Here is a 26,393-nt window from a genome sequence, read left to right on the forward strand (position 1 = left end):
ATATAAATAAAAGGTATCATGATGATTATGACAACTTTTATTCACATGTTTAATTGCTTCCTATAAAAATTTTCTAAGGTAGGGTTTCCTAGTGCATGATCCTTAAAACACTAATTAACTATTAATAGATGTTTCATGGGGAAAAAAAGCAATTCAGGAGGCAAATAAGTAAATGCTGAGCTAAACCAAGTTAAACAGATTGCTGCAGAAGTTCTCAGAAACTTTAATGTGCTAATGGGTATTTCCAAAAAGTAGATCCAGTATATAGCTTTTCAACCTTATTTAACAATGGACTCTTTTTTTCCTGGAATATTTTACAGAACTTAATGGTTCAAGAAAGAGAGTTTGGAAAGCCTGTCTTTAAGATTGGGGATTGGTGTGGACATGAAAGTCATGGCTTTCCGGAGCTTTGTTTTTCTCACCTATAAAATGAAGATAATGATACTCTTTTACAGGGTAAGAAAGCTGCTATGAGATGACACACAAAGCCTGGCACATAGTAGGCCCATAGCAAATGTTATTTCTCCTTCTCTAAAGGAAGAAAATTAAATGACCTGGAACCACCCTTTTTTTTTTCCCAAGTTAGGTAAAAATTTTTAATAATAACCACTGGAATAAAATTTCTGTGGTCTCTGGAATTATCTGTCAAAGCTATTTTTTAATCCCCTCAAGGAACGGGGACAGCAGAGAGTCCCTTACCTCTGAGAGCCAGGGGACAGGCTTATTCCACTTCAGGTAGCTGCTGTTATTGCTTCCACCTCGCTCAAAGTCTTGGTCCTGGCAGAAGAGTAAAGAATGAACTTCATGGGACTATTAGGGTGAGAACAGGATTCAGATCCCTTTGAAAGTGCCTCTGATGAAGAAGAGGGTCAGGAGACACAGCCCTGCCCCCAGGAAGCTTCTCCATCTAGGGCACGCTCCATTTATCATTCACACTACATCCTTCAGGAATATATCTCCTTTCAGTTTCATCAGGGTACACTCCTGAGGTTCTTTTGCCTCCCTGAATTTTCTGTCTTCCCATATGGAAAAACCTTTTTTTTCTAATTAGATCAGGCTCTTCTGAGGGCAAGGACCTTGCCTCCCCTTCCTCTACATCCTTTCCCCTCCAGGACTCTGCCCAGATTTATCACTCATTTATTCTAACAAATAGGAGCCCCCCTGGGGATACCCCAACTGTTCCCTTCTGTGCAGACTCACAGGTTCAGTTTGGTTCTGGTCCAGCCTTGGAGATCTTTATCTGTTCCAGGCTCAGAGGCTCGATCTCAGGGCTCCAGGCTGAATTGGACTCCAATTTCACTGACAAACCCCTCCCCCACGCCTGCCTCACTAGGAACTATTGGCTCAACACTATAGGGGAAATGCTCCATTACGAATCTGTCCCCCAGCTATTTGCGGGGGAGAGGGAGTGTCTGTCTACCACATCATCTCAGACTCTTTGCAGCAAGCATCTGGGATCATAACTAAAGTACCAGCCCTGTCTTCATACTGGTCCTGCCTAGAGCCCTTGGCTGCTATTGGAGATGGAGGCCACGGGCCTGGAGAGTCAGACACAGGCATCTCAAACCATGTGATGGAGGCTTTGAGGAGTGCAGGATGGACATCTCCATCCATCTAGCTAGGAAATCCTGTGATTCCAGGCTGCCATCTGAGGGATTCTTTCTCATCTGCCTCTCTTACCACAGAAAAGTGGAGGTTTCTCTTAAGGCTGTAAGGAAAGGGGCAGTTGAGGCCCCATGTTCATGCACAGGCAGGGAAAATGGGCTGGCCTTGCCACATACCTGGAGGCCCAGCCTTTGGGGATGGTAGAACTGGAGATTTGGATCCACAGCTGGAATGTTCCTGCTGGCCAAAGCCTTGGCCAGTTCTCTCCAGCTGCCATACCCTATGGAAGGAAATGAAGAGAGAAACAAAATCAACATCACCTGACAACCTCCTAAATCTGTAAGAAATAGGGGGAAAGAATAGAGGTAATTGTTCCCCCTCCTGTAGCTCCTCACCCCTCATATGGTGGGTATGAAGTGTGAGTGCTGGTGTTGGGAGATAGTTACAACCTTGGCTAAGGTCAAGGGCAGAGAGAGCGGAAATGAGCTCGTATCCCATTAGAATTTGCTGTCTTCCACAAATCGGAGAAGGAGCCAGGACAGGTGTCCTCCCACTGGTAACCCAGTACAGGTTGATTCTTCCCCAGTTGCCTCTCAAGGCCAATTTCTCCCAGAAATCACTGTGGAAAAATGGTTGTAAAAGGCAATGTAACTAAGCTTTCTCCCACACATGTTCCCTTTCCAGCTCAGTCCCTTTCCTCCACACCAAGGCAGACAATGGGTTATCTAGTTGAGGAGGCCATCCCCACTGCCCAACATTAATCGCTGGGTTCCTGGATGGAAGCAGAGCTGGGGAGGCAGGAAAGGGTGAGTCTGGGACTTGGTGTGTGTCAAACCTATCATAAATCCCTGGAGATATAAGATTTGAAGGCCAGGGATAGGTGTGTTGATTTGGAGGCTGTGTGACTGCTGATGTCCATTCCCTGACAGCTCTGGAACTGGTTGGCTTATATACATATCGGAGAAAGCTAAAGGCCAAACTGTGATGAAAGTGGGGGGTACAGGAAACTGTTGGGGTGCATGTACATATTCACAACCAAGCAAAGAGGTAAGGAGCTGTGCGGGGGTAGGGAGAATCGGAGTTCAGTGGTCTCAGTGCTATTTGCTGGCAGGGGTCAGAGCCTCCCACTCGTCAAGAACACTGCTTGGGCATGACTATTAGACTGTGAATGTGTGGAACCAAACCACTGTTAGCCATAAATGAGAACCATAGACCATCCAGAGCTGTAAGGGGCTTTCAAGATCACCTAGTCCGCATTTCAGATCTGGCTGATCAAATGCCTTATCTACGCTCACTTAGCACATAGTGACAAGTCTCAGTAAGACGAACTCAAGTGTCCACATGGGTTCCCACTGAGCTGCTCCTTTCCCTCCAACAGTGCCATCAAGATGCTCCCATGAAACTGCAGTGGGCACTTCACACAGGAGTCAGACTGCCATCTCTGATCCCTGGGAGCCAATAGCTGGCCGAAAGCAAAAGTGTCACAGCAACCTGAATGTGAGCACCAGGAGAGACACGGACAGCCAACCAGGCACAGAGGAAAAGAGCACAACCCACAAATACGGGCCCACAGAAGGTGGACATCAACGTTTTGCTTGCGTGTTAAGTAATTAACTCTGGGAGAGGATTAGGATGGGGCCAGGGAAGTGCTTTTCTAACACACCTTTGTGTGGCCCTTTAGTGTTTACTAAGCACCTCACAGGGACGATCTCAGCCTTACAAGAGCCCATGAGAGACAGGCCAGGTCCAATTACCCCCATTTAACAGATGGGGAAAGAGAAGCTCAGAGTTTAAAGTCACAGAGTTAGTTGTTTTGAAGCCAGAATCAGAATAGCCAGGATCAGAACAGAGAGTCTCTCTGTCTCACAAGCCAGCGTTTTCACATTCCGCCTACATTTTCTCCTGTGGGCACTTTTTGGCAGAGACTTTAGGAGTCCTGGGGGCAGAGGCCTCAGCTGGGGATCTGTGCCTTTGAGATTCTGCACAGACATTAAACCTCTGCTCATGTTATGTTTATAGGGGCTTCTGCAGGTTTATCCCTCTGCCATCAAGGTCTCTCCTGTTTCCATGGCTGGCCAGCTGGCAGTCAGAAACAGGTCAGACTAGTTAATGCAGGGGGATGTTCTGGGGAAGCAGGATTCTGGGGCTAGTGGAATGAGGTGAGGATATGGGAATGAGGCAGAAAGAGAATGAATGCTCCCTGCCCTACACCCTGCATTTCTAGATAAACTCAGGGGAAAGTTGTTTGTTCATCTGCTAACCCGAACATGTAATATAAGAGTCTCATCCTTTCCTAAGCCCAGGGAGCTGCTGGCCAGTGGTTGGGGGCTCAGGTGCCCATGTGACAAATAAGCCACACTGTGGGAGGGGGCAGGCAGGCCCTGCCTTGCCTTTGCCTCTGAATGACCAGGCCATTTCTTCTTTGACTTTGTGCCTAGGACTAAAAACCATTCTAATTCTAGACAATGTTGTGAGAAAATAATAAAAATGCTATTTGCCTTATCAAATAAGAGTTACTGAATGTCTTAGATACACATTCTTTCTCATAACTAGTTTTCAATTCCAGCCAAATTCTTTTGACTCTTGGAAGTCACACCAAAGGTGACACAACTTACCCCAAGGTCCGGGAACTATCACTGTGGGTCTTCAGCATGCCTTTTCCTGGCATTTGCTGGCAAGTGAGAAAGACTCTCTCCTTGACCAAACTTTAGACAGGCTCCTCTGAGCCCTCTTATAGACTAGGTCTTGCTCTTGGGCCCCATCCTTGGCCTACCTAGCCCAGTTTTTAAGAAGAATCCTGCCTGTTAAGTTTGTTTAACAAGAATCTCCTCCCTTGATGTCTTCTTTTAATAATTTTCCTTCCACTGAACCCCCTCACTCTGCTCTTGGCAAGAAATCCCCAGCTGTCTTTGCTGTATTCAGAATTGAGCTCAGTTTTATACTGGTCTCTCTTCCATATAGTGATAGTGCTGAACAAATCTGTCTTTATCATCTTTAACTATTTCTCTTTAAAAGAAGGTAAGGGGTGACTCTCTCAGTGAACAAGGACAAACCCACGATGGGCGGAAGGGGTAAACCTAACCATGCCCTGCCCCTGGGTCACAGGTAAGTCCGGATGGCTTTGAAATTCCTGGATAGTTGACAGCCCAGCCTTTAGTCATTTAAGGAGTAGGAAATTCCCTTTGCAAACTTCACAATATAGTAAAAAGACGAGCAAGGCTTTGGAGTCAGAAAGGTTGAACTCTACACCTACCATCTAGAAACAGTGGCCACTTGAACAAGTAATTTATTCTCTTTAGCCTCAGTTTCTTCATATGGATGGTGGGGATAAAAACATCTGCCCCACAGGACCACTGCAAGGACTAAATTATATGTGTCAGAACTGGTGTGGTGTCTGACACACACAGTAAGTACTCAGTAAGCAGTGGTTCCCCTTAACAACTTCTGACTTTGGGGTTTTGGACTTGGGAGTCTGAAGATGTGATTTGCAGCCCCTTTAGAACACTATAAATTGCAAACAGCCAGTAGCTCTCTCATTCTCTTCTCTCTGTGCTTACTGACCAGAGAAGTAAGTGGACTGGGGGCCAGTGGTGAATCAGTGGTAGCAGAGTAATAGATAACAATTCCTGTGTTTCATGGGAACTGCCTTCTGTTCCCCCATCCACACCCATCTCTCCTCAAAACAACACACACGCGCGCACGCAATATTTTCAGACTGCATATTAGGTATCAAGCATTGTGCTGGGCATTTGGTATTTCCTCTTTCCCTACTTTTTTCTCAATATTAATCCTGTCAGTGGATGTCCAGGCATTGTTTAGCCCCTGGGGGAAACCGGGAGCTTAAAGAATGACACTTGTCACTTACCCTCTAGTAAGTAAACTCATCCTGCTCCTGGCCAGACCTCTCTTCCCAGAGTGCCAGTTGCCAGGGCCTGTTTTTCCTGCAACAGGTGTCACATTTGTGCCAGGAGACAGACACCCGATCTCAGGTGACAGATAAAGCACCACCATGGGCCTCACATTCTGCCCTCACAAAGCTGAGCTATCAAATTCACCATCAACTGGAACTTTGCCAACATCTCTCCTCTATGCAATGTGGACTTTTCAATGGCCTGAAGATGATTTATTTGGGGTCTTTGGTGAAAATATGGCATACAAACATCTCTTGGTGCTTTTTTTCAAAAGACTCTCACATACATTATTTCATTACCTCCTCACAACTTCCCTGTGAACTGTTATATCCATTTTAGAGATGAAGAGGTAAAGTCATCAGCCCAAGGTCACAGAGCGAATAAAATAATCCATGTAAAGGATTTAGTGCCTTGAACATAAAAAGCACTTAACACATAGCAACTTATTATTTTATTAGTCACAATGTTGAAGATCTGAAACTTGCATTTATCTCTCCTGACCTCTGGTTTGATTCTCTAGCTGATACGTCATGGGTCAACAGGAACATTCACACCAGGAAGAAAGAAGTCCCTCACTGCTCAGGCAGGTTTTGGATTTTGGAAGTACAGCTGACGAGACTTGCTGATGTACAGGAGATGGAAAGAGGAAGGAATCAAGAATGATGCAAAGACTTCTGACCTGAGCAGTTGGAAGGCTGGAGTTGCCATTTACTAAGACAAGGAGCCTAGGATTGGGTGTCAACAGAAGAGATGGAACAGAGAGTAATGCCTGAAAGAGAAGTAGAAGCATGGGGGGCAGTGGGGGGGGGGGGGAGGCGGGGGGAACATCCAGCAAGCAGAGGCAATGGAAATGGTATTTCTGAAGCACTATCTCCAGCCTTTGGGCAGGGCTCCTGAGCTAAAACACACTTTGCAAGAGGGGAATGACTGACCCTTCTGGAGCCATGGTAACATGGGGTTGGAAGAGCCTAGTAGGGCTGGCCCCACAGGCTCTACCAGGTTTAAAGGACCCAAAGATTCAAAGTGAACGTAGACAATTTGCTAAGAAACCCAGCGTGTTTACAGAGAAAAGGTGATGAAATCCAGAGTAGCTGAACAGAGATGGAGCCCTTGTCCTTCTAGAGAACAGGAGGTTGTCTGGGGAACAAGAGGTCGTGACTCCCAGGGCACGGTTCCACAAATGCCGGGAACCAGCACTGAGTCCCGGGATGAAAAAAGCAAACACTGTAGTCTGACCTTGGAGCCACTTGAGGACCAGTCACACATCCTCAGCAGAACACGGACGAAACCAGCAGGACGTGGACCCCACCAGAAACCTAAGATGATACAGACAGCCAGGGATGAAGCCAGGGACTGCCACCCAGGAGGGAGTCTCTAAGGCAAACCCAAAGCTCCAAAAGCTGTGTGGCTCAACCTTTCCTTTCCAGCCCATAACACCCCAGGGGACTTGCTGCAAAAGAAATGATTATGAATGTAACTTTAACTGTTAACATTTATGTGTCAGGTATACACACACACATACACACACAGAGAAAAGGTGATACACACACACACATACACACACATATACATATACATATACAAACACACATTTAAATTTAAATAAAATACAGATTATTTTATTTAATACAACAACCCTGTGGAAAAATAATACCTAGAGGTTAAAATCTTGCTAAAAGTCACAAAGGTAGTGACAGAGGACAGCATTTGAACCTAAAACAAAACCCTGTGTCCTTAATTCCATGATTCTCTATTCAATATACCTCAGAATTTGTTTCCACTTCTACCATCACTGTCATTACTAACTGTGTCAGGTCCTCACTTAGTCACCAGTCTATGCCCTTCACACCCTTCCCCAATTATCACCCGCTCACCGGCCCACACATGCCCGCCACACACCCCGGATTAATTTGGCCCCTAACACTCTCCAAAAAGAAGCAAGAGAGAGTGTGAAGACCCTAACATCCCAAAACAGCTGGAAAATTGAACATGAAAGGATCTGAACATAGGCCTGCTACCCTCTTCCTGGTTTCTGAGCCTCTTCCTTCCCAACCTGCAGGTAAGCAATCCAGCTGTGTATCTGTGAACAGGGGCTGGCCCGGAGGAGGATTATAAGTAGTTTGGTTAGCTCCATCTCATTCTCCCTCATAGCACAGGTGTTGGGGAGAGGGGGACAGGAAAGAGGTGGGTTTCAGAGGTCTCCCTAGCTCTTCTTTGATGAACAGACAGATATAGGTATAGCCTTGATGAGCCTCTCCCCCTACAATCCCACCCGCAACCCTCCCAAGCTGCTGCAGCTCAGAGCCAGGCTCAGGAACCAGAAGAACAGCCAGCTCCCTGCCAAGCTAGCACCTGAGCTGATATATTTGTGGTCAGCTACAGGTCGAGGCTTGCCAGTGAGACACAAGAGACTGTACCTATTGCCTTGATGAGTGCCGCCTAAAGCAAACCCAAAAGAGGGCATTAGAGCTTGCCAAATGTATTCTTGTGTTTTAACTGCTGTCAGTGTTTCCTGCTCACCCAAACATCCATATTCAAGTGTAAAACTTTAAGGGAGTAGACGAGGAGAGGAGATAGAGTTCAATTACCTTTTCTAGTCTGCTGCTGCTCTGGGAAATAGGTCTGTCTGCACACAGCCCAACTCAGTAACTTTCCATTCCCCAAGCCATGGATCTGATCAGTAGGGGCCCCAGAAGATTTGCCCAGGCCCTGAGGTACCTCTAGGATATCATCATCACCATCATTGGTTACCAAAAAAAACAAAAACAAAAAAAAACAAAAACAAAAAAACCTCACATTAAAGGCCCCATTTACAAGTCAGTGTTATGACAGAACAATTATAGCCACAAACACAGTTCTATCCAAGGGGAGTTTTGACTAAAGACCCTCGATGAAATGGGATGGTTTCAGGAAAATCTAGAGGTATGGGATGGTTTCAGGAAAATCTAGAGGTAACAGGGTGCAGATTCCTAAAACTGGCCCAAGCTGAAGAGGTGCTAGGTCAACCTCTGGCTGGCCTAGTCAGGAACCACTTAGATGTCTTTAAGATTCCTCTGGACCCATTAGGCTTGTCGTTTCTGGTCTTCATTCTAGATTGGGATGCAGATGAGCTTCTGAATGCGGAGGAAAATGTGGGACTATCTTTTCCCTTCCTATAGTCTTTCAAGAATTAATTTTAGTGGTGTCAAGAGTAAGCAATCAGCATGTTGGGAAAGAGTAAATAAATGAATCAACCACCAGGCATTCATTGAGCACCCGTTGTAGACTTAGCACTCTGCCAGCTGCTGTGAGAGACGGAGAGGTTCAAACAGACATTCAGCTTCATCCATTCCTAGGTGCAGTTATGGCAGACATCATGGTGAATGAAAGGACCAACATGTCTCTGGACTCACAGATGTGCTGTGGCACTCACACCCAGGCCCACATGTAGGGCATACATAAGCCAGTTCTGCTTATGGGACAGGTAGACGCACATTAGACAGCAGGGCTAACTGAATGCTAATGATGTGATGTTGTTCAAATGATTTTCCAGACTTGCAGAGATGTCAGGCAAAATTCTATGCAAACATTTTCTGGGATAAAGGAACTGGTTTTCAGGGCCCCAAAGAGTTCAGGAGAAACAACATGGATAGAGGAGAATCCTGATTCCTTAGATGGCAATGGAGTAGTTTCAGCAAAAACATACCAGGACTCACCTGAAGATTTAACATTCCTCATGGAAATTCTTGAGAGTTTCCATACTGGGACAATATCCTAGTAGCTATTGTCAAAAGCCAATGCTCTTTCTTCTACTGCTTTTCATGTGGAAGGAAAGAACAGTAGAAGCCTAAGATCCCAGGAATTCTCTTTCCCAACCAGTGGAGGCAGCGCCACCCCAATTTGAGGGAGAGGAGTTGTTTCCATAGTTATATTTCCTGGAAGACATTCAAGGATGGAAGATGTTCCAGAAAGAAAGAGTAGGAACCAGAAGAAAAACAACAACAACAACAAAGATTGGAAAAAGACCAGAACAGGAGAAGAATGAAATTTGGAGAATGTAGCTTTGGAGAATGTAGCTTTGTAGAAGAGAAAGAGAATGTCACCTAGCCAGCTAATGAGACAGGAGAGGAGAAGTTGGAAATATTTGACAGTAACTATGTGAATTATGAAGACTTTAGGGTGACTACAGTAAAATGCCAAGAGTCCTGGGCAGAGAACAACACTGTTTACAAAGCCCTCCTCCATACATTACCTACTTAACCCACTAACATGTTAGTACAATGTGCATTTACAGAGGATAACTACAGCAGCTAACACATGTGCATTTGCCCAAGCCAGTCAGTATGATAAGCACCTGACATACATTGCCTCATTTAATCTTCATAACAATATTTTCAGGTAGGAATTACTATTGGTAGGTATTAATATCATTCCCATTTTATAGATGAGGAAACTGAGACCCTGGACAGTTAGAAGGGTACATAACTGCCCAAGACTTCACAACCTGTACATAATAGAGCCAAAATTTTCAAACTCAGATCACTTGACTAATTTTTTTTTTTTTATAATTTCTGATTTTTTTTTGTTGGAGCACTTAATTCTTTTATTTTTTATTTTTTCATCTTTATTGAAACATAATAGACAATTAGTTGCTTCTATTTACATTGTACAATTCAGTGAGTTTTTTTAAGTATAGTTGGCATACAATAATATACCAGTTTAGTTGTATAGCATAGTGATCAGAGAACCACATAACTTGCAGAGTGATCACCCCACTAATCTAGTGCCCCTCTTCCCCCTTACATATTTATTGCAACATTATTAACCATCTTCCCCATGCTACACTTTATATCTCCATGTCTATTCTGCAACTATCCATTTGTACCTCTTAATCCCTTTGCTTTTTTTTGTCCCCCCACTCTCCCCCCCCATCTAGTATCCCTCTATATCTATGAGTTTATTTCCACTTTCATTGTTGCTGTTGTTGATTTTGTTCTTTAGAGGCCACATTACGTGAAATCATGCAATATTTGTCTTTCTCTATCTGACCCATTTCATTCAGTGCAATATACCCTCTAGGTCCATCAAGGCAATATCTTTTTCTGTCCCCTTCCTTTTAGTCTGTGTGTGTCTTTTAATCTGAAGTGAGTCTTTTGTAGGCAGCATATGTAGGGGTCTTGTTTTCCTATCCATCCAGCCACTCTATCTTTTGGTTGAAGCACTTAATTCTTTTCCATCTGAGGCACTTGTTGATAGGAGTGTTGTTATTACCATTCTCTATTTATGTTCTGATACATGTTTTTTCTTCTTAAAGAAGTTCCTCCAACATTTCCTATAATACTGGCTTGGTGATGATAAATTCCCTTAGTTTATTTTTGTCTAGGAAGCTCTTTATCTCTCCTTCAACTCTAAATGATAGCTTTGCTGGATAGAGTATTCTTGGTTGTAGATCCTGGGTTTTCATCATGTCGAATATTTTCTGCCAAGCCCTTCTTTCCTGAAGAGTTTCTTTTGAGAAATCAGCTGCCAGCCTTATGGGTGCTCCCTCGTAGGTAACTAACTGCTTTTCTCTTGCTGCTTTTAAAATTCTTTTTCGTATTTAACCTTTGGCATATTAATTATGATGTGTCTTGGTGTGGGCCTCTTTGGGTTCCTGGTTTTGGGGATTCTTTGAATTTCCTGAGCTTGTATGTCTATTTCCTTCACCAGGTGAGGGAAGGTTTCCATCATTATTTCTTCGAATAGCTCTTCAACTTTTTGTTTTCCTTTCAGTACTCCTATGACACAGAATTTTTATCTTTAATAGTGTCCCATAGGCTCCTTAAATTATTATTATAGTCTTGGCTTCTTTTTTCTTGCCATTCTGATTGAGTGTCCTTGGCTTTCTCATCTTTTAGATAGGGCATTTGATTATCTTCTTTATTCACTTTGTTTATTCCATTTAATATAATTCTCATCTCAGATAATGTGTTCTTCATTTCTGACTGGCTCCCTTTTATAATTCCATTTCCATTTTTATACTTTTTATCTCTTTGTTGAAGTTCTCACTGATTCATCTACACTTCCCATAAGTTCACTGAGCATCTTTATAATCAATGTTTTGAACTCTGCACCCGTTAGATTCCTTGACTCTATTATATCTGGATCTCTGTTCTATTTTCTCATATGGTTTCTGCTTCTTTGTCTTCCCATTTTGGCTGCTTTTCCATGTCTGTTTCTATATATTAAGCAAAGCTCCTAAGTCTCCCAGTCTTATTAGTGTGGATTTGTGTGGTAGGTGTCCAATGGCACAGTCCTGAGAGGGGTTCAGCTGCAGGCCAAATTTAGCTCCAGCCTGTGCCTCTTCAAGTCCACCTGTTAAGATTCAGCAAGCAATCCTCAGATGCTGTGCTTATAGTTGCCTCAAAAGGCCACACCAGAAACCAAGGTCAGCTGCCACCAGTGTGAGTCTGAGCTGCTAAGGAAGGGGCATCTGACTAAGCGAGGACACACCTGGATGTGGCTTGAGTGGAGCCGCAAGTTGGAGGAGGTGGGGTTTCAGGGAATCCTTTGGGCAGAGCAACCTCTGTTATCCAGTTTGATGACTTCACAGCCATGGCTGTGCTGTGTCTGCACACTGGGAGGGGGGCGGACTCAACAAAGGAACAATGGATATGCTGGCATTTTTGTACAGAGTGTATCTCACCTTGGCCCTCACTCTGACAACTCAGTGTCCCCTTCTAAGTCCCTGGTGCCCCCTGCACAGCCGCACTGGTGCTGGTGCTCAGAGTGAGCAGGACCGTCACTGCAGAAGTCTGCTCACGGTCACAGCCCCTTTAAGAAGCATCTACAGCTGCTGCTGCTGCTGCACAGCCTCCAACCCACTCAGCCACTCTGGACGGGGCAGCCTTGCAACCTCACCCTGTCCTACCCTTTGCCATTGCAGGGTGATTACTTAGTTTTCTCCCTAGTTGTAGGGCTTGTTCATCAAGATTCCAGGCCATTTTTCCTTGCTGTTTGCTCCTTGTTTCTGTCACAACTTTGATTTGGCTGCCAGAGGGAGGAACAGAGCCACTACCATCTATGGAATTTTTTTTTCTCACTCTTATAATTTCTTAAGTATTTTACACAGACCTGAATGTTTGCTGAGAGAAGAAAAAAAAACCAGTGGTATCCAAGGGAATCAAAAAGAACTAGGGGCCCTCAGGCCAAGAAAGTTGTCTAGGACCACACGGGGACCATGTTGGAAACCAGAAGCTAGAAGCCACAGCTGCCCAGCCCTCTCTCCATCTTGTCTCCTCTTAGAACAACTCACTCTTTGAAGCATCTTATTGAGCCCCTTCTCTTTTCTGCATCAGGCATGAAAACAAATAAGATCCATTGTCTGATGTGAAGGGCTGCCAGCTGCTAGATTTGTGAGGTCTGATGAAGGTAACTTGCCAAAGCCAAGGTGAGGTTGTTGTGGCCTGTTCTCAGAAAGGAGAGGCATATGAATGGGACAGGGAAGATGTGCTCGACAGTAACTCTGCTCTGCAAGAGAGGAATGTGGGGACTCTGCCTTCTTTCTCCCTACAAAATATCATTTTAATGGAACCTCAAGCGTTAGATCACACAGAGGGCAGAGGCCCGAGTTATATGTTAGCCCTCATTCCTGAGTCAACCAACCCACTACAATCCATCCGTCTAATATTTCTATATCAGAGCTCTTTCATATTCTTGGTCTCATTCTTATTTTTATCTCAATCCTGTGAGTTATTTCCATTTTGCTGATGGGGACACAGAGACCCACAGATAAGTTGATAGATTTGTCTAACATCAAAGGAAGCCAGTGCTAAGGCCAGGCCAGAGCCTAGGCCTTTGATTCTCGGTGTAAAGTTCAGTGCATTATAGCACAGTACTCATCTGTGGCTGCTAGAGTTAAGAGGGCTACAGAGGGAGTGTCTAGGGAGGACTCTGACTAAGCCCAATATAGGAAAAAGTTGAAAATGAGCACTGTGCTGGCAGGAACTAGGTCTCTCATTTGTTAGTATATTCCCACTGTATAAATCTATTGAAATTAGTAGTTTCAACACAGCTCAGCTAAAGAAAGGGGTTAAACTAACTGGGCCTGATTTTATATTCCCATTGTATAAATCAGGCACTTAATGCATGTAGAGTGAATGAATGAATAAGTGAATGAATGCCAAGGATGGTTACATGAGGGGCCTGGCATGTTTATCATCACAGAACTGATTAGATGTCCTCTGGCCACAACTCTGGGCTAGGGACCAAATGAACGACAGGCACGGGCCCTAATATTATGAAAGTTACCAACCGGCTGAAGGTTGTTTCAGCGCTTGTGGGCACTCACAACGCCACAGATGTCAAAGTCACAACCCAAAGGTGCCTCTCAGGAAACTCTTTCTTTAGGGTGCTCTTGCTCTTTTTTAAATTTATTTTCTAGGGCTGCGTATGTGTGCACACACACGTGTGCGTGTTTGTGTTAAAATATAATGAACATAAAATTTACGATCATTATCATTTTTAAGCATAGAGTTCAGTGACATAAATACATTCACAATGTTATACAACCATCACTACCATCCACCTCCAGAACAAACTGAAACTCTACATCCATTAAATAATAACTCCTCATTCTGCTCTCCCCCAAGGACTTGGCAAATACTATTCCACTTTCTGACTCTGTAAGATACCGCATACAACATTTGACCTTCAGAGCGTAATATCCTCAAGGTTTATCCATGTGGTAGCATGTGTCAGAACTTCTTTCCTTTTTAAGCTGAACCATATTCCACTGTATAGATATACCACATTTTGTTTATCTATCCATCCAAAGATGGACACTTGGGTTGCTTCCACCTTTCGGCTATTGTCAGTAATGCTGCTGTGAACATGGGTGTACAAATATCTGTTACAGTCCCTGCTTTCTATTCGTTTGGTAGGGCACTCTCCTTTAAACTGCTAAAGTTTGTCTATCATTTTAGAAATAAAGGCAGGAGCTGAAGGCGAGGGAGTGGAGGGTGGTGAATGACGCAACAGGCTGCTATCCTCATAGTAGAGCCATGTGGCAAACCTCATGTTCAACAGAGAATGCAGGAAGTCTGAGGGACAGTGGGTGGAAGAAGGAGTGTTGGGAGGGTGGGTCAGGTTGGAGCAATCCCAGTCAGCGGAGGAAAAGCAGGACTTCTGAGTAGGCCCAGGTAGGGCTTTCTCCAGGGACAGTGATGTCCTAGTCAACTGGACTGTGTCAAAATTACAGTTGCCATGTAGTCCAGCTTCAAAGAGGTTTAAGTTACTTTGGCCCCTAGAAACTCCAGCTCAGTGTCTATACCAGTCCACAAAGTGCTAACTACAACTCCTTAATGAGATAGGTACAGAAACTTCAAGTAGGTATTTAGAACCTTTTCATGCAATCTGATATTGCTGCAACATCAACATGGGATAGTGGGATCATCTCATTGAACATGAACAGACCATTTGGACATTTTAAAATGCTATGGTCAGTCATATGTGGTATCCTCTACGTAATGTGTAGAATAACCACATATCAGTGAAGACTGGGAACTAAGAACAAAAACTGGAAAAATGGGTCCTTTACTATAGTTTGTTGCAATTAGCACCATGGGCCTGTCTGCCTACCTGTTTCTCCCTTTCCTTCCTTCCTTTCTTTCTCCCTCCCTCCCTCCCTCCCTCCTTCCTTCCTTCCTTCCTTCTCTCCCTCCTTTCCTAACTCAGGCAAAAGGGAATTTTGAGAAAGACTACTGAGCAGCTCACAGAATCAAAGAGAGAACCTTGCAAGCAGTCACCAGAAAGACCAAGAACCAGGTCAATGATTGGAATCTCAGCAGCCAGCCAATGACTCAGTTCCAAACACCTCTATATATCTCTGCTTAAAATTCAAATTCCCAGGAAAAACAGTCTGAGTGGGCTTAGCTTGGCTCAGGTGTCCCTGTGATAGTGGAAGGGTGGGGCTTATTTCAGGAGTGCTGGTGAGATCCCTGTAGCTCCATTAGAATAGGTAGAGGGAGGGATAGTTTCATCATAGGGATTTTCTGAGTCTTCTATGCATCACACATGCCTTTGCTCCTGACTCCTTTAGCCACAGCTTTAAACATGAAAGATGTTCAATAAATAGCTATTTCATTGAAATATCTTTTATTGTTTTTACTAAACTTTGTTCTCTAAGCACATTTATTAAAAAATATTTAATCTACATACATGGAAATATCCACAAGTACATTAAATGCTCCTTTGCCATATTACATATTAACATTCTACATGGAAGAAAAAAAATCCCTTTTCTCTGGGTTAACAAACTAGTTTTTAAAATAAATAAATATAAGTATACTTGAGAATAAAGAGGAATTTAGACTCAGTGGGAAAGAAGCTAGTAGGAGTACCAGTAGTCATCTTGGTCAATATTTATATTTGTTTTCTACCTTTACAAATAAGAATCTGATCATTGGACTGCAGTGTGATTGTTCAAATATCTGCTTTAGCTCAGATACTACGGATTACAATTTCATAGAACAATCTCTGCCAGCTACTCTTTCCTTCACAAATAGAAAGACTGACACCTAGGATGACTGATTAAACTAGTTAGCCTATGGTTTTTATATCCCACACAGTCAAAGCACCATCTCTATGTCAAGAGGGAAACATGCAATAAATAGAAAGGTGAAGTTTTGATTAAGTCAGCTAACTGGTCATTTGATGTGTCAGTGACATTATTTTCTGAACCGCAAATCAGGACATGTGATCTGACCAAGGCAAAAGAATGTCTGAAACAGTTAACCTTTCCTAGAAACCACGCTGAATACTCACATTGTTTATTTGACACTAAGTGATCAGTTTCACAGATCTCTGCTGTCCTTAGCCTCACCAAATTTGCTTAATTCGCTGGTGAAATGACTAGACAGGACTGATCTACACAACTCTATCAGGTTAACAGGGATGTTGGCTAAAGATGCAAATAGTTCAAGAGGATAAAAGTTCATTTCAAGACCTTCTGTCCCATGCCCAACAGTTTCTTCTACCACTCTCTTTCCCCTGAGCCAGAAGGCTGAGCCAGGTCTACCGCCACACCATGCAGAAGTGACAGCTGGCACAGAAGTAGAGGCAGCACAGAAGCATTGCTAGGCCAAATATAGTTTGAACTAACCCTGCCCCCCCCCCACACACATAGGACATATGGAGGGGGTGGAAAGCCAAGAATATGAAAGTGACTCACCTGGCAAAGAAAATCTTCCAGGTAAACTTATCTAGAATTATCACGAGCACCACTGAAAGTTAAGTGAGCAGCTCAAGCAACCTGAATTTATTTGTGTGCCTGATTGGGCTTAAAGAAACTCAGTGAACCAAAAATTCAACAATGTCTGGTGAGAATCAAAGAGAAACTCAAAAGATGAAGAGATGAGCTGATAAAAACTGATTCCAAAATTTAACAAACTACTCTGAGCCTTACCAAAAAAAAGGAGGAAGTAAAAGAGTGCTTTGGAGGAGGAATCGGTGTACAAGAAAGCTCCAGAGACAAAAAGCAGGAGGGAGACTATTACTACCAAGCCGCGTGCTGCCAGCAGTTTAATATTTCAACGCTTCTGCTCTGTGTCACTCTCATTTTACTTGTGTGATACCTAAATGGTTTCTGAAACTTTCTCCTGCCTGGAGTACTGGTGAAGACAAGTGAAGCACAGAGAACTTAGATTATGTTTTGGCTTCCTGAGTATAAACTTTGATATTTAATGACCTGTGATAGTAGTCGGTATCCTAGTGACACATAAAACCCTTGGGAATCTATTAACTGTTTAGCATTCCCAGGTCCTAGGGGAATATGTTTTCCATCTTTCAAAGAGTTCGTTGTGGGCAATTTGTAGAGTAAGATGCAAACGGTCCCTGGAGTGGGCTGAGGCACTGAGCTAGGTTACCCTGGAGTTCACCACCAAAACAGATACAGGTTTCTCACAAGGACTGCACAGTCTGTTATTTATTTTGAAATGGCTTCTTGGATCAGTTTATTAAAGCTCTGATGGTTGCACTAAATGGCTCATAGTGGGAAGGAAGCTTTAAAAAAGAGGTCTGTGAATTTAAAGAGGAAGTTGTATAAGCAGTCAATTAACTACATTTATTGAGCATCTAGTATGTATACACAGCTGCTTTGCCTGCCTCTGGGCAGGTGATCGATCAAGTATTGTGTTCAAAACCAGTTTCTAGCAAGAAATATCTGGAATTGATTCTCGGCCCTCCCACTTTCTGTCTGCCAGACCTGCAAGTTCCTTAACCTCTCATCTCCCCACCTCCCATCATTCAGTTAGAAAGAGCAACTAGGTCCATGAATGAATTAAACCGACACTTGTTCCATGCAGACCAGCAATGCACAGCTCCTTTAGTATTCACGGCACTAGCTAACTACTCTTGGCCAGGCATTTTACATTTGTTAACTTCCAATGCATGATAACCCTGGAAGGTAATAAAAAAGGTTTAAAGAGTTTACAGGATTTGCTCAAGATATCATAAGTGGCCAAAGTGGGATTCAAACAAGTTCTGTTTGCTTCCAAAGTCCACAGTCTTTCCACTGCTTCCCAGTTAATCCTTACTGCAACCCTGTGAAGCCCATATTGTAAAGACTCACTTACGGTAAAGAAACAGAGCTTAAGGAACCATCCCTGGAGAGAAGTCACAGCTCAGAGCCCTGCCATCACCGTCAATGCAGAGCTCAGCTGGATTTCCACACCCGGATCTGTATCCCTCCTGTGCTTTTTCCAGGATGCAACTCTGCTTCACACATGCAGGGTGGGTTTGGTAACATGATATAGTGCACAATGAAGCACTAAGTAAGATCCTGGAATTCAGAGAAGATCCTGGTGGTCAGAGAAGACTTCACAAGCAGGTCTAGAGAGTAGGTGTTTTGGGACGTAGGTGCAGTTGCTGGGTCTGGGAATGGAATTAAGTCACTGGTCTTAAGGAGACCTAGATTTTACAGGGCAACCTGGATTGTTTCCATCCCCAGCTCCGTGTCCCATACCTGCCTTGGTTACCTGATTGGAACCCAGAGCTTTTTTTTTCTAAAATAAAAATAGCATATGAACACCACCCTCCCCTACTACCACAGAAGCACAGAAGTTTATTAAGCAGAAAGTTGTGCTCCGCCCCCCCCCCTCCCCGGTATTCCCCTCTCCACTCCACAGACCACTCCTTAGTCCTTTTGCTACATGCACTATCTTTGTAGGAAGGATAACTTCTTTTGGGGCTTTAGCCTGTGGACTACTTCTCTCCTATCTACACTCTCACCCAGGCTAATCTCCAGTGGTTCTTTTAATACTATTTGTATGTTGATGACTTCCCTAGCTTCAACCCTAACCACTCCCTGAACTCCACATTTGCATATCTAATTTACTTTCTCCCCCACTCTGAGACCTGAAAAGCATCTCAAACTTAACAGGTCTGAAACCAAACTCTTGATTTTCCTGCCAAACCTGCTCCTCCCCACCTCCCCATCTTAGTGAATGGCAACTCTAGCCTTCCAACTGCCCAGGTCAGAAATCTTTGAATGGTTGATCACTCCTTCCCCATAGCCAATCTACCAGCAGGTCCTGTCAGCTATAACTTCAAAACCTATCCGAAGTCTGACTATTTCTTACTCCTCCACTTCTCCCACCCTTGTCCTGGCCATCGTCGCTCATCAGTCTTTGTGCTCCCACCCTCACACCTGACAGTCTAGCAGCCAGGTGACCTCACGAAAATGTAAGTCAGGTGATATCAATCCCCTGCTCAGAACCCTCCAATGCCTTCCCAGCTCACTCAGCATACAACCCTGGGTCCTTCTGATGCTTGCGAGCGACGTTTGCTGGGGACAGAGAGAGTTTACACTGGTCATCCTGGCAGTATTATTAACAGCACCCACTTTCACTATCCAAAGTGCCCTTACCTGAACAATAAGTGGTATGGTCACCGCTAATGATGCCTTACAGATTAAATTCTTGCCCCGGTCTCATCTTCTATCCCTTTATCATCACTTGGCTCCAGCTACACTGATTTCCTTGCTTTTCTTCTGTACCTCAGGGTCCACACTTCCTCTACCCAAAACATGCTTCCCTCAGCTATTTGCTTGGCCCACTTGCTCCCTTCATTAAAGCCTCTGCTCAAATATCAGAAGCCTTTCCTGATCATTCTATCTACAACAGCATTTTCTCCATCCCCAGGCCATCGTTCTCCCTCTTACCCTACATTATTTTCTTAATAGCACATATTACCACTTGACATACTATCTGTACATGTGTATAAACACTCTCTTCTCCCCATACATTTCTGTATGCCTAGCACATGGTAGGCACTTGATGAATAAACGATATAACTGTTAATAGTATCCACCTAGTTTCACACAATGGTTAAAGGAAGAACTCTAGAGTTAGCACCATAGTATCTAACTATGTTATCTTACTCTCTAAACCTCAGGTCCCTTTTCTTAAAATAGTGGTATTAGAAGGATATACCTTATGGAGTTACTATGAGGACCAAATGAGATTGTTATATAGTAAGGGCTCAAAAAATTCTAGAGGTATTAATAAGAGTTAATACATTTAGCATTTACTATGTGCCAAACAGTGTGCTAAATTAAACATTTTACAAATATTACCTCATTCAATTCTCATAAAAACCCTTTGAAGTAGGTTTTGTTATTATCTTCATTTTACAGATAAGGAAATTGAAATTCTGAGAAGTTAAGTAAATTGCCCAAAGCCACATAGCTCCTAAGTGGCAGATCCAGGATTTGAACCCGAGGTCTCTGGTTCCAGTGTCTGTTCTTATCCACTACTCTTCTTTGACCGTAAATTCTTCCTGTGCATGGTTCTGCTCATTTCCCCAAAATTTCAAGTGTTCACCACAGCCAGTGAACTACAGAAATATATATATTTTAAAGTACATCCTCTCCTTCTATCCCTTCCCACCATAACTAATATTAACAGTAAGCAAACTTCCATACTTTTCTACTTGCTCACACACTAATAGAATTCATTAACTTTTTGTTTTAAAAGATAGGTTCATATTAAATATATTACTCTGGATGTTGTTTTTCTTACTTTATGGACATTTCTCTAGGTCAAAATACAATTTATTTTTTAAAAATAGCTGGAACAATATGCCATGGTATGGCTATAGCACAAGTTAGCAAACAATGTTCTTATTGATGGACATTCAATTGTTTCCAAACAATGCTTCAAGCATGTACAGCTGCTATAGTTTCTCTAGATTAAGTTCCAAAGTGAGATTGCGAGGTAAAGTGTATTTCAAAAGTTTTAGTAATTAAAATACTACTTTCCAAAAAGGTTTAAAAATAATACACACTGTCACCGGCATTATTTAAAACTGTTTCCAGGCAACTTCATCAGTACCACATATTAATATTTAAAATTTTTGTCAGTCTGATGGGAGTATATGTTTTTAAAACATGGTTGGTCTTATACCATACATATTACCCTGCAAATTGCTTTATTTCCTCAACAATATCATGGGCATCTTTTCAATCATTTAAAGTTTTTGCTGTTTATGTCATACAATTCACCTAGCTGACCTGGAGCATTTCTTTCCCACCTGGGACAGGTGATCTGTGAGTGAAATGGGGATGACAATGTTGACCCACCTTAATTGGCAAGTGAAGGTAGAAATTAGCAAGTGTTGGTAAGGAAGAAACGGATCACCATACACTGCTGGTGGCAGTGTAAAATGGTGTGGCCACTTTGTAAAACAGTCTGACAGTTGCTCAAAAAGTTAAACATAATTCTACTCCTTGGTATATAACTGAGAGAAATGAAAACATCATAGAAGCAATACTCATGATAGCAAAAAGTTGGAAACAACTTCAAATCCATCAATGATGAAGGGATTAACAAAATGGGTTATTATTCAGCAATAAAAAGAAATGAAGTACTAATGCATGCTACTGCATGGATGAGCCTTGATAACACTATGCTATGTAAAAGAAGCCAGACACAAAAGGCCACATATTGTATCACCCCATTTATCTGAAATGTTCGGAACAGGCAAATTCATAGAGACATCTGGGTCTCTATTCTCCCTCATTCTCCAAACATCTCTACCCCCGACTTAATTATCTCAATCCCTAGAGAGCAGGCAACAGGTTTCTTTTCAAAGCTGCCATGGTAGGGTTTGTAGATAGCACTGCCTCTCCTTCTCAGACCCCTCCTCTTTGTACCCAGATCATTTACTTATTAAAACAATTAGATTAAATGACTCATGTTGCACCCCTGGGCATGAAGTGAGGTAAACAGCTCACAAAAGAGTCTGACTTGTACTTGAAAGGGACTGCTTCCCCTCTCAGCTCAGCCTGGCTGGCTCTCCTTACCAGCCCCTTCCCCTGCCCACCACCCTCTACAAAGCACTTCTCAGATCACAGGGAGAAACCTGAGGATCAGGGGGGAGTTGCTACCCCTACCCACTTGCTTTCTTACCGAGGAAGCCCACATCAAACCCTCAAACAGTTAACACAATAGTCTTCTTATTTCTATTGCTTACGAAGCCAGCAGGCAAGAAGCTCAGCATCTGGACAAATAAATGCTTGCAGAATTCCCAGTTCTTCAAAGACTTGTCATGTGAAAAATTGCCAGGAGGGTTCCTGAAGCCCTCTTGCCTGTCCTTTTGCTGCTACACTTTAGCCCCACAAGGTGGGACTCCACTGATGTTTCTTCAGGTGCTCCATCCTTGTCAAAACTCACTTGAGTTGGATGCATTGGTGATGGCATGCAGCTAACTAAAAGCTGGGCCCATCACTCATCTTACTTGGAAAATAAGGGTAAGGGTCTAGATTATTTGTCCAGGCTCTAAGACTGGTGAATGTTCATATCAATAAACAAATGACTGACTTCACTATGTCCTAAAGGGTAAAAGAAGGCATGCTGAACAAGGTCTTCATCACAGGGAAGACTCAGTCTCTCTAGCGGAGGAAGGGAGGACTTAAGCCTAAGTGGACAACTTCAATATAACGCACAAGGAGTGAAACAGACGAAGTGGTACAGAAGCTCTCCTGAAGTGTGCAGAAGAGGCTTCCTGGTCTCCTTTCCTTGCTCCCTTCATCCCGCCCCACGGCACACTTCTCTGCCCTGCCACCAAAGGCACCATTGGGGACATACATCGAGGTTGGCAGGAACTTCTCTAGGCCACAACCCAGTTCTGCTCTCAGCACCTGCTTCCAAACACCACCTCAAAGACCTCCCTCCCGACAGCCTGAAATCCAGGAGGGAGGTGTGATTCAGTCAGTTCCTGTCCTGGAGTGGAACCACATCCTCTTGCCACCCCCACCCAGGCATTTCCGCCTTTGTATATTTATAAGACTCTCTTAAAATAGGTCCCAGCAAACAAGAGCAGAGACCTGATTTGGGTCGATGAAATCAGCATTTGGGAGAGTAAAGACTCCCTGAGAGCAAAGTTGCTATTTTTTCTCCTATTCCATATCCAAGTTCCGGTATCATCCAACTCCCCCAGGAAGCCTCCCTGCCCCCCACTCACTGTGGCTTCCTTCCCAAATTTCTCCTGCCCTGGAAACCTCCCTAGCTCCTGTCCTGTAAGAAGAGTCAGTTTCCTAAAACACAGCGGCCCCAGGCTGCCTTCTCATTCTCATTTATTATTAAGCAACTGCATTTTGCAAAGCAGTTCTCTGCTATAGCCCTTTCGCTCAACGAGCCTGTCTACTCACCCCTAAATGGGGTCTGAGTTCTAGAAGGGAGAAGAAGCAAAAATACAGTGAAAGTCGTCAGATGCAGGTGTCCCCAGCCCCTATCAACCTCAGGACAAGTTGCACGTTGTCTTTTAAGTATTGGAAAGCAGTGTCATGGGAGTGTGTCTGCCTCAAATACGTGCTGGGGCCTGGCAGAGATTCTGTGCGAGGTGAGAACTAGCTGAGTGTGTCGTCTCCACCTTTCCCACGTGGAACGCTCCCTAGCAAGGTGCTAAGAGTCTGGAGCCTCTGCCCAGCTCGGGTCACACCGTCCTGTCAGCCCCACGAGGCTGCATGGGAGAAAAGAATATGGGTTCCCCGACTCCTTTCGCAGAAATGACTTATTCTATTTTGCCAAGTGGGATGCCTGCTGGGGAGGCTTTGTGGAATGGGATGAAGAGCGTTGTCTATTTCTCACCTCCCTCTGTTTTGTGTAAGTCTCAGGCCCTAAAAGGAGTGTTTGCGATCCTTGGTGGAGGAAGAACCACTAGAGCTCTGCCACCGGGGCCTGTGCGAACGAGAGGTCGAGAGGTCGGAAGGAAAGGGCCAGGGCTGAGGTGGTGAACTTGAGATAGGGGGTAGTGGGGAATGTTTAAGTAAGGGGGTTTAAGGCAGATTGGATGCGATGATATTCCCAGAGATACCTGCGAGAATCAAACGTGAGTTAAATAAGAGACATTGAAAAATAAAAGGCTGTTTTAAAATATGCACTTGGTCCTCCAGAGGTGACAGGGGCACTGGGAAGGATCAGAAAGCTTCTTCATTAACTGATATTAATGGGATGTCTACCCTAGGTCCAGTCTGGGGCTGGAAGGGAAGAGAAGACATTCTGCTCCCACTGGCTATGGGACCTTGGGTTAGGTCATTTTTCACATCTTTTCCAGTTATAATTAATAAAAACAGAAATTTCTTTCACAGGTTAATACCAACCCTCCACTCCAGCACTCCTGACAGGTGGCCTCCAGGCCACTGCTAGAAATAAATATCCAGGGACATGGAATGCTGTGCATGCCGAAGTGGGCAGCTCCACTGCTGGATGGTTCACAACGTTACTGAGTTCCTTTCTGTTGCAGGGCCTCCCAACCCTTTTATGGGAAAGCGCTTCACCCTGAGTTGTAAACCCTCAAACACGTGGAGCCACGTGTGGGGAGAGTGGTGAAAGGGTGAGGGGTGGGGGTGGTAGAGCCAGTAGCACTACAGGCCACTTGGTTCCTTTCCTTTGAGCTCTGTCAGTTCATTTACATCTGAGTTTTCTGCCTCCCGTAGCAAAACTCCAAGACAGCAGGAAATGTCTGTCTAATTCACTAGACAGCCTCCAGGCCCAGCGACACTTTCAGACAGGGGCTTTCTACAAAGGGCAGTAGAAATGACGGGGTAGAGCAATTCAGTAGAACACTATGGAGATTTTAAAAGGTGTAGAAGGCCTCGCTCACCCTGAAAGGTGTTCAAAACATATAGTTATATGTATTACAAAAGTGAAGGTATCAAAAAAATTTTTTTTAACTTTCACCACCAAGAGGAGCCTAAAGAGATGTGGTGATATGGATGGAATGAATTCTGGGACAAAGGACACCTGAAAGGAAATCAGAATAAAGTATGCATTTTAGTTAATAATAGTGTGTCATTATTGGTTTAATTGTAACAAATATACCATATTTATAAGACGTTAATAATAAAGGAAACTGGGTATGAGGTAAATAAGAACTCCCTGTACTATCTCTGCAACTTTTTGTAAATATAAAACTATTTTAAAATAAAAGATTTATTTTAAAATGTACTTATGTCTATAAACATAGGGTTTTTTGTGTATATGTATCATATGGGCATAGAAGAAACTGGGAGGAAGGCAGACTACACTTTGTATGGTTCTTCCTTTGTGTGCCTTCCTCTGGGAAGACAGTGTTTATATTATATGCTTTTAAATTTTAAAATGTTTTTAAGTAGAAGGAAAGAGATGAGAATGAAAATATAGGAAAATCAAAACTGGAAAATTGCTATATTCCTTTATTCCTGTAATAGGAAGAGTGCAGAGCTAGGTGTCAAGTGGCTGGGGTTTTGGTCCTTGGCCTCCCACTAGCTTTATAATCACAGGAGCCTTCTCGGACCCTCAATTGTCTTATAAAATGAGGACATTTAGGGACTGTTCCAAATGTTACCTTCTATGATTTGATGATAAACACACACAAATGAAAATGTCACCCTGCTAGCAGAACCATCATGGGTGGTCCTTTAAATGATAAAGCCCCCTAATGCATTTAAAATACTTCAGTCCCTAAAAAAGTTATAAACTGCATAGAATTTTTCAGGGACATATCTACATGTACACTGAACTCTGCAGTTTCGGAGGTTAAAAAAATGAGAGCAACAAATTGGGTTACAGTCTGATTTATAAGAAGAGTATTGGCTGATGCTTAACTGGCTCAAATCTATGCAAATGAAAGAAGACAAAAAAAGATGGATGGAGTTGCAAATGGCAAGGCTCCCACTCCTCACTGATCTAGGGCTCTTCATGGGGAGGGTTGAAAATCCTCGGCAGGCTCTGCAGAGCTTTGTTTCCAGCTCCCCATTCACCTCCCTCAACTCCTATCAACTCCAGATGCAAGACAATTTGAGAGGCAGACCTATTCAGACCCCTATCTCTCATGATAGCAATCCAGCACCTGGTAATGTGAAACAAGGGTCTTCAGGGCACTCTCCCCTATGACAATGAAGTGTGGCAGGGAGACAATATCTCATCTAGTGGGAACATTCTGAAAATGAGACAAGAAAGCGTGAGAAAGGCCAGAAATCGCAAAAGCCAAAACCAAGGATAGGGGCAAATTTCTCTCCTAGGCCAATTTCATCAAGACCCAATTCTTGATGAGGTTTATGTAAATCAATCTTCCATTCTAAGAAGGATGCGTAGTGGGGTGGAGGGGCAGTGTGGACGGGCCTTCCTCTCCCTGCCTAGACTCTTAGGAGTCCCAGGTTGGAGGCTGCACTGGGAAGAAACAGAAAAAGAAGATGCTGTGAGAGCCACTGGGGTCACTGATATTTCTCTGTGGGAGGTCAGCACGGTGGTCACCCTTCTCTCTCTTTATTCTCTCACATGATATTAATTTATTCTAGGAAGAATGTCAAACCCCAAGTTGTATCAAAGCAGAACCACCAAGTAACCAGCTAATTCACTGGTCACAGAGTGTAGAGTGTCT

At 43.6% G+C, this 26,393-nt stretch overlaps 1 protein-coding gene across 1 annotated transcript in view; it reads right to left on the reverse strand.

The window, feature by feature from the left end:
- Window positions 1-26,393, reverse strand: part of B4GALNT3 (beta-1,4-N-acetyl-galactosaminyltransferase 3) — an 87,884-nt gene that overhangs the window by 22,879 nt on the left and 38,612 nt on the right. Inside the window, exons 2-3 of the mRNA XM_016137865.2 lie at window positions 1,782-1,885; window positions 700-777 (exon numbers count right to left, since the gene is read on the reverse strand). Of these exons, the coding sequence (XP_015993351.2) occupies window positions 700-777; window positions 1,782-1,885 (182 nt within the window). The remainder of the gene's footprint in view (window positions 1-699; window positions 778-1,781; window positions 1,886-26,393) is intronic.

This window comes from Rousettus aegyptiacus, unplaced genomic scaffold, assembly GCF_014176215.1.
Source record: "Rousettus aegyptiacus isolate mRouAeg1 unplaced genomic scaffold, mRouAeg1.p scaffold_m13_p_2, whole genome shotgun sequence".
In the NCBI taxonomy this organism is placed as follows: Eukaryota; Metazoa; Chordata; class Mammalia; order Chiroptera; family Pteropodidae; genus Rousettus; species Rousettus aegyptiacus.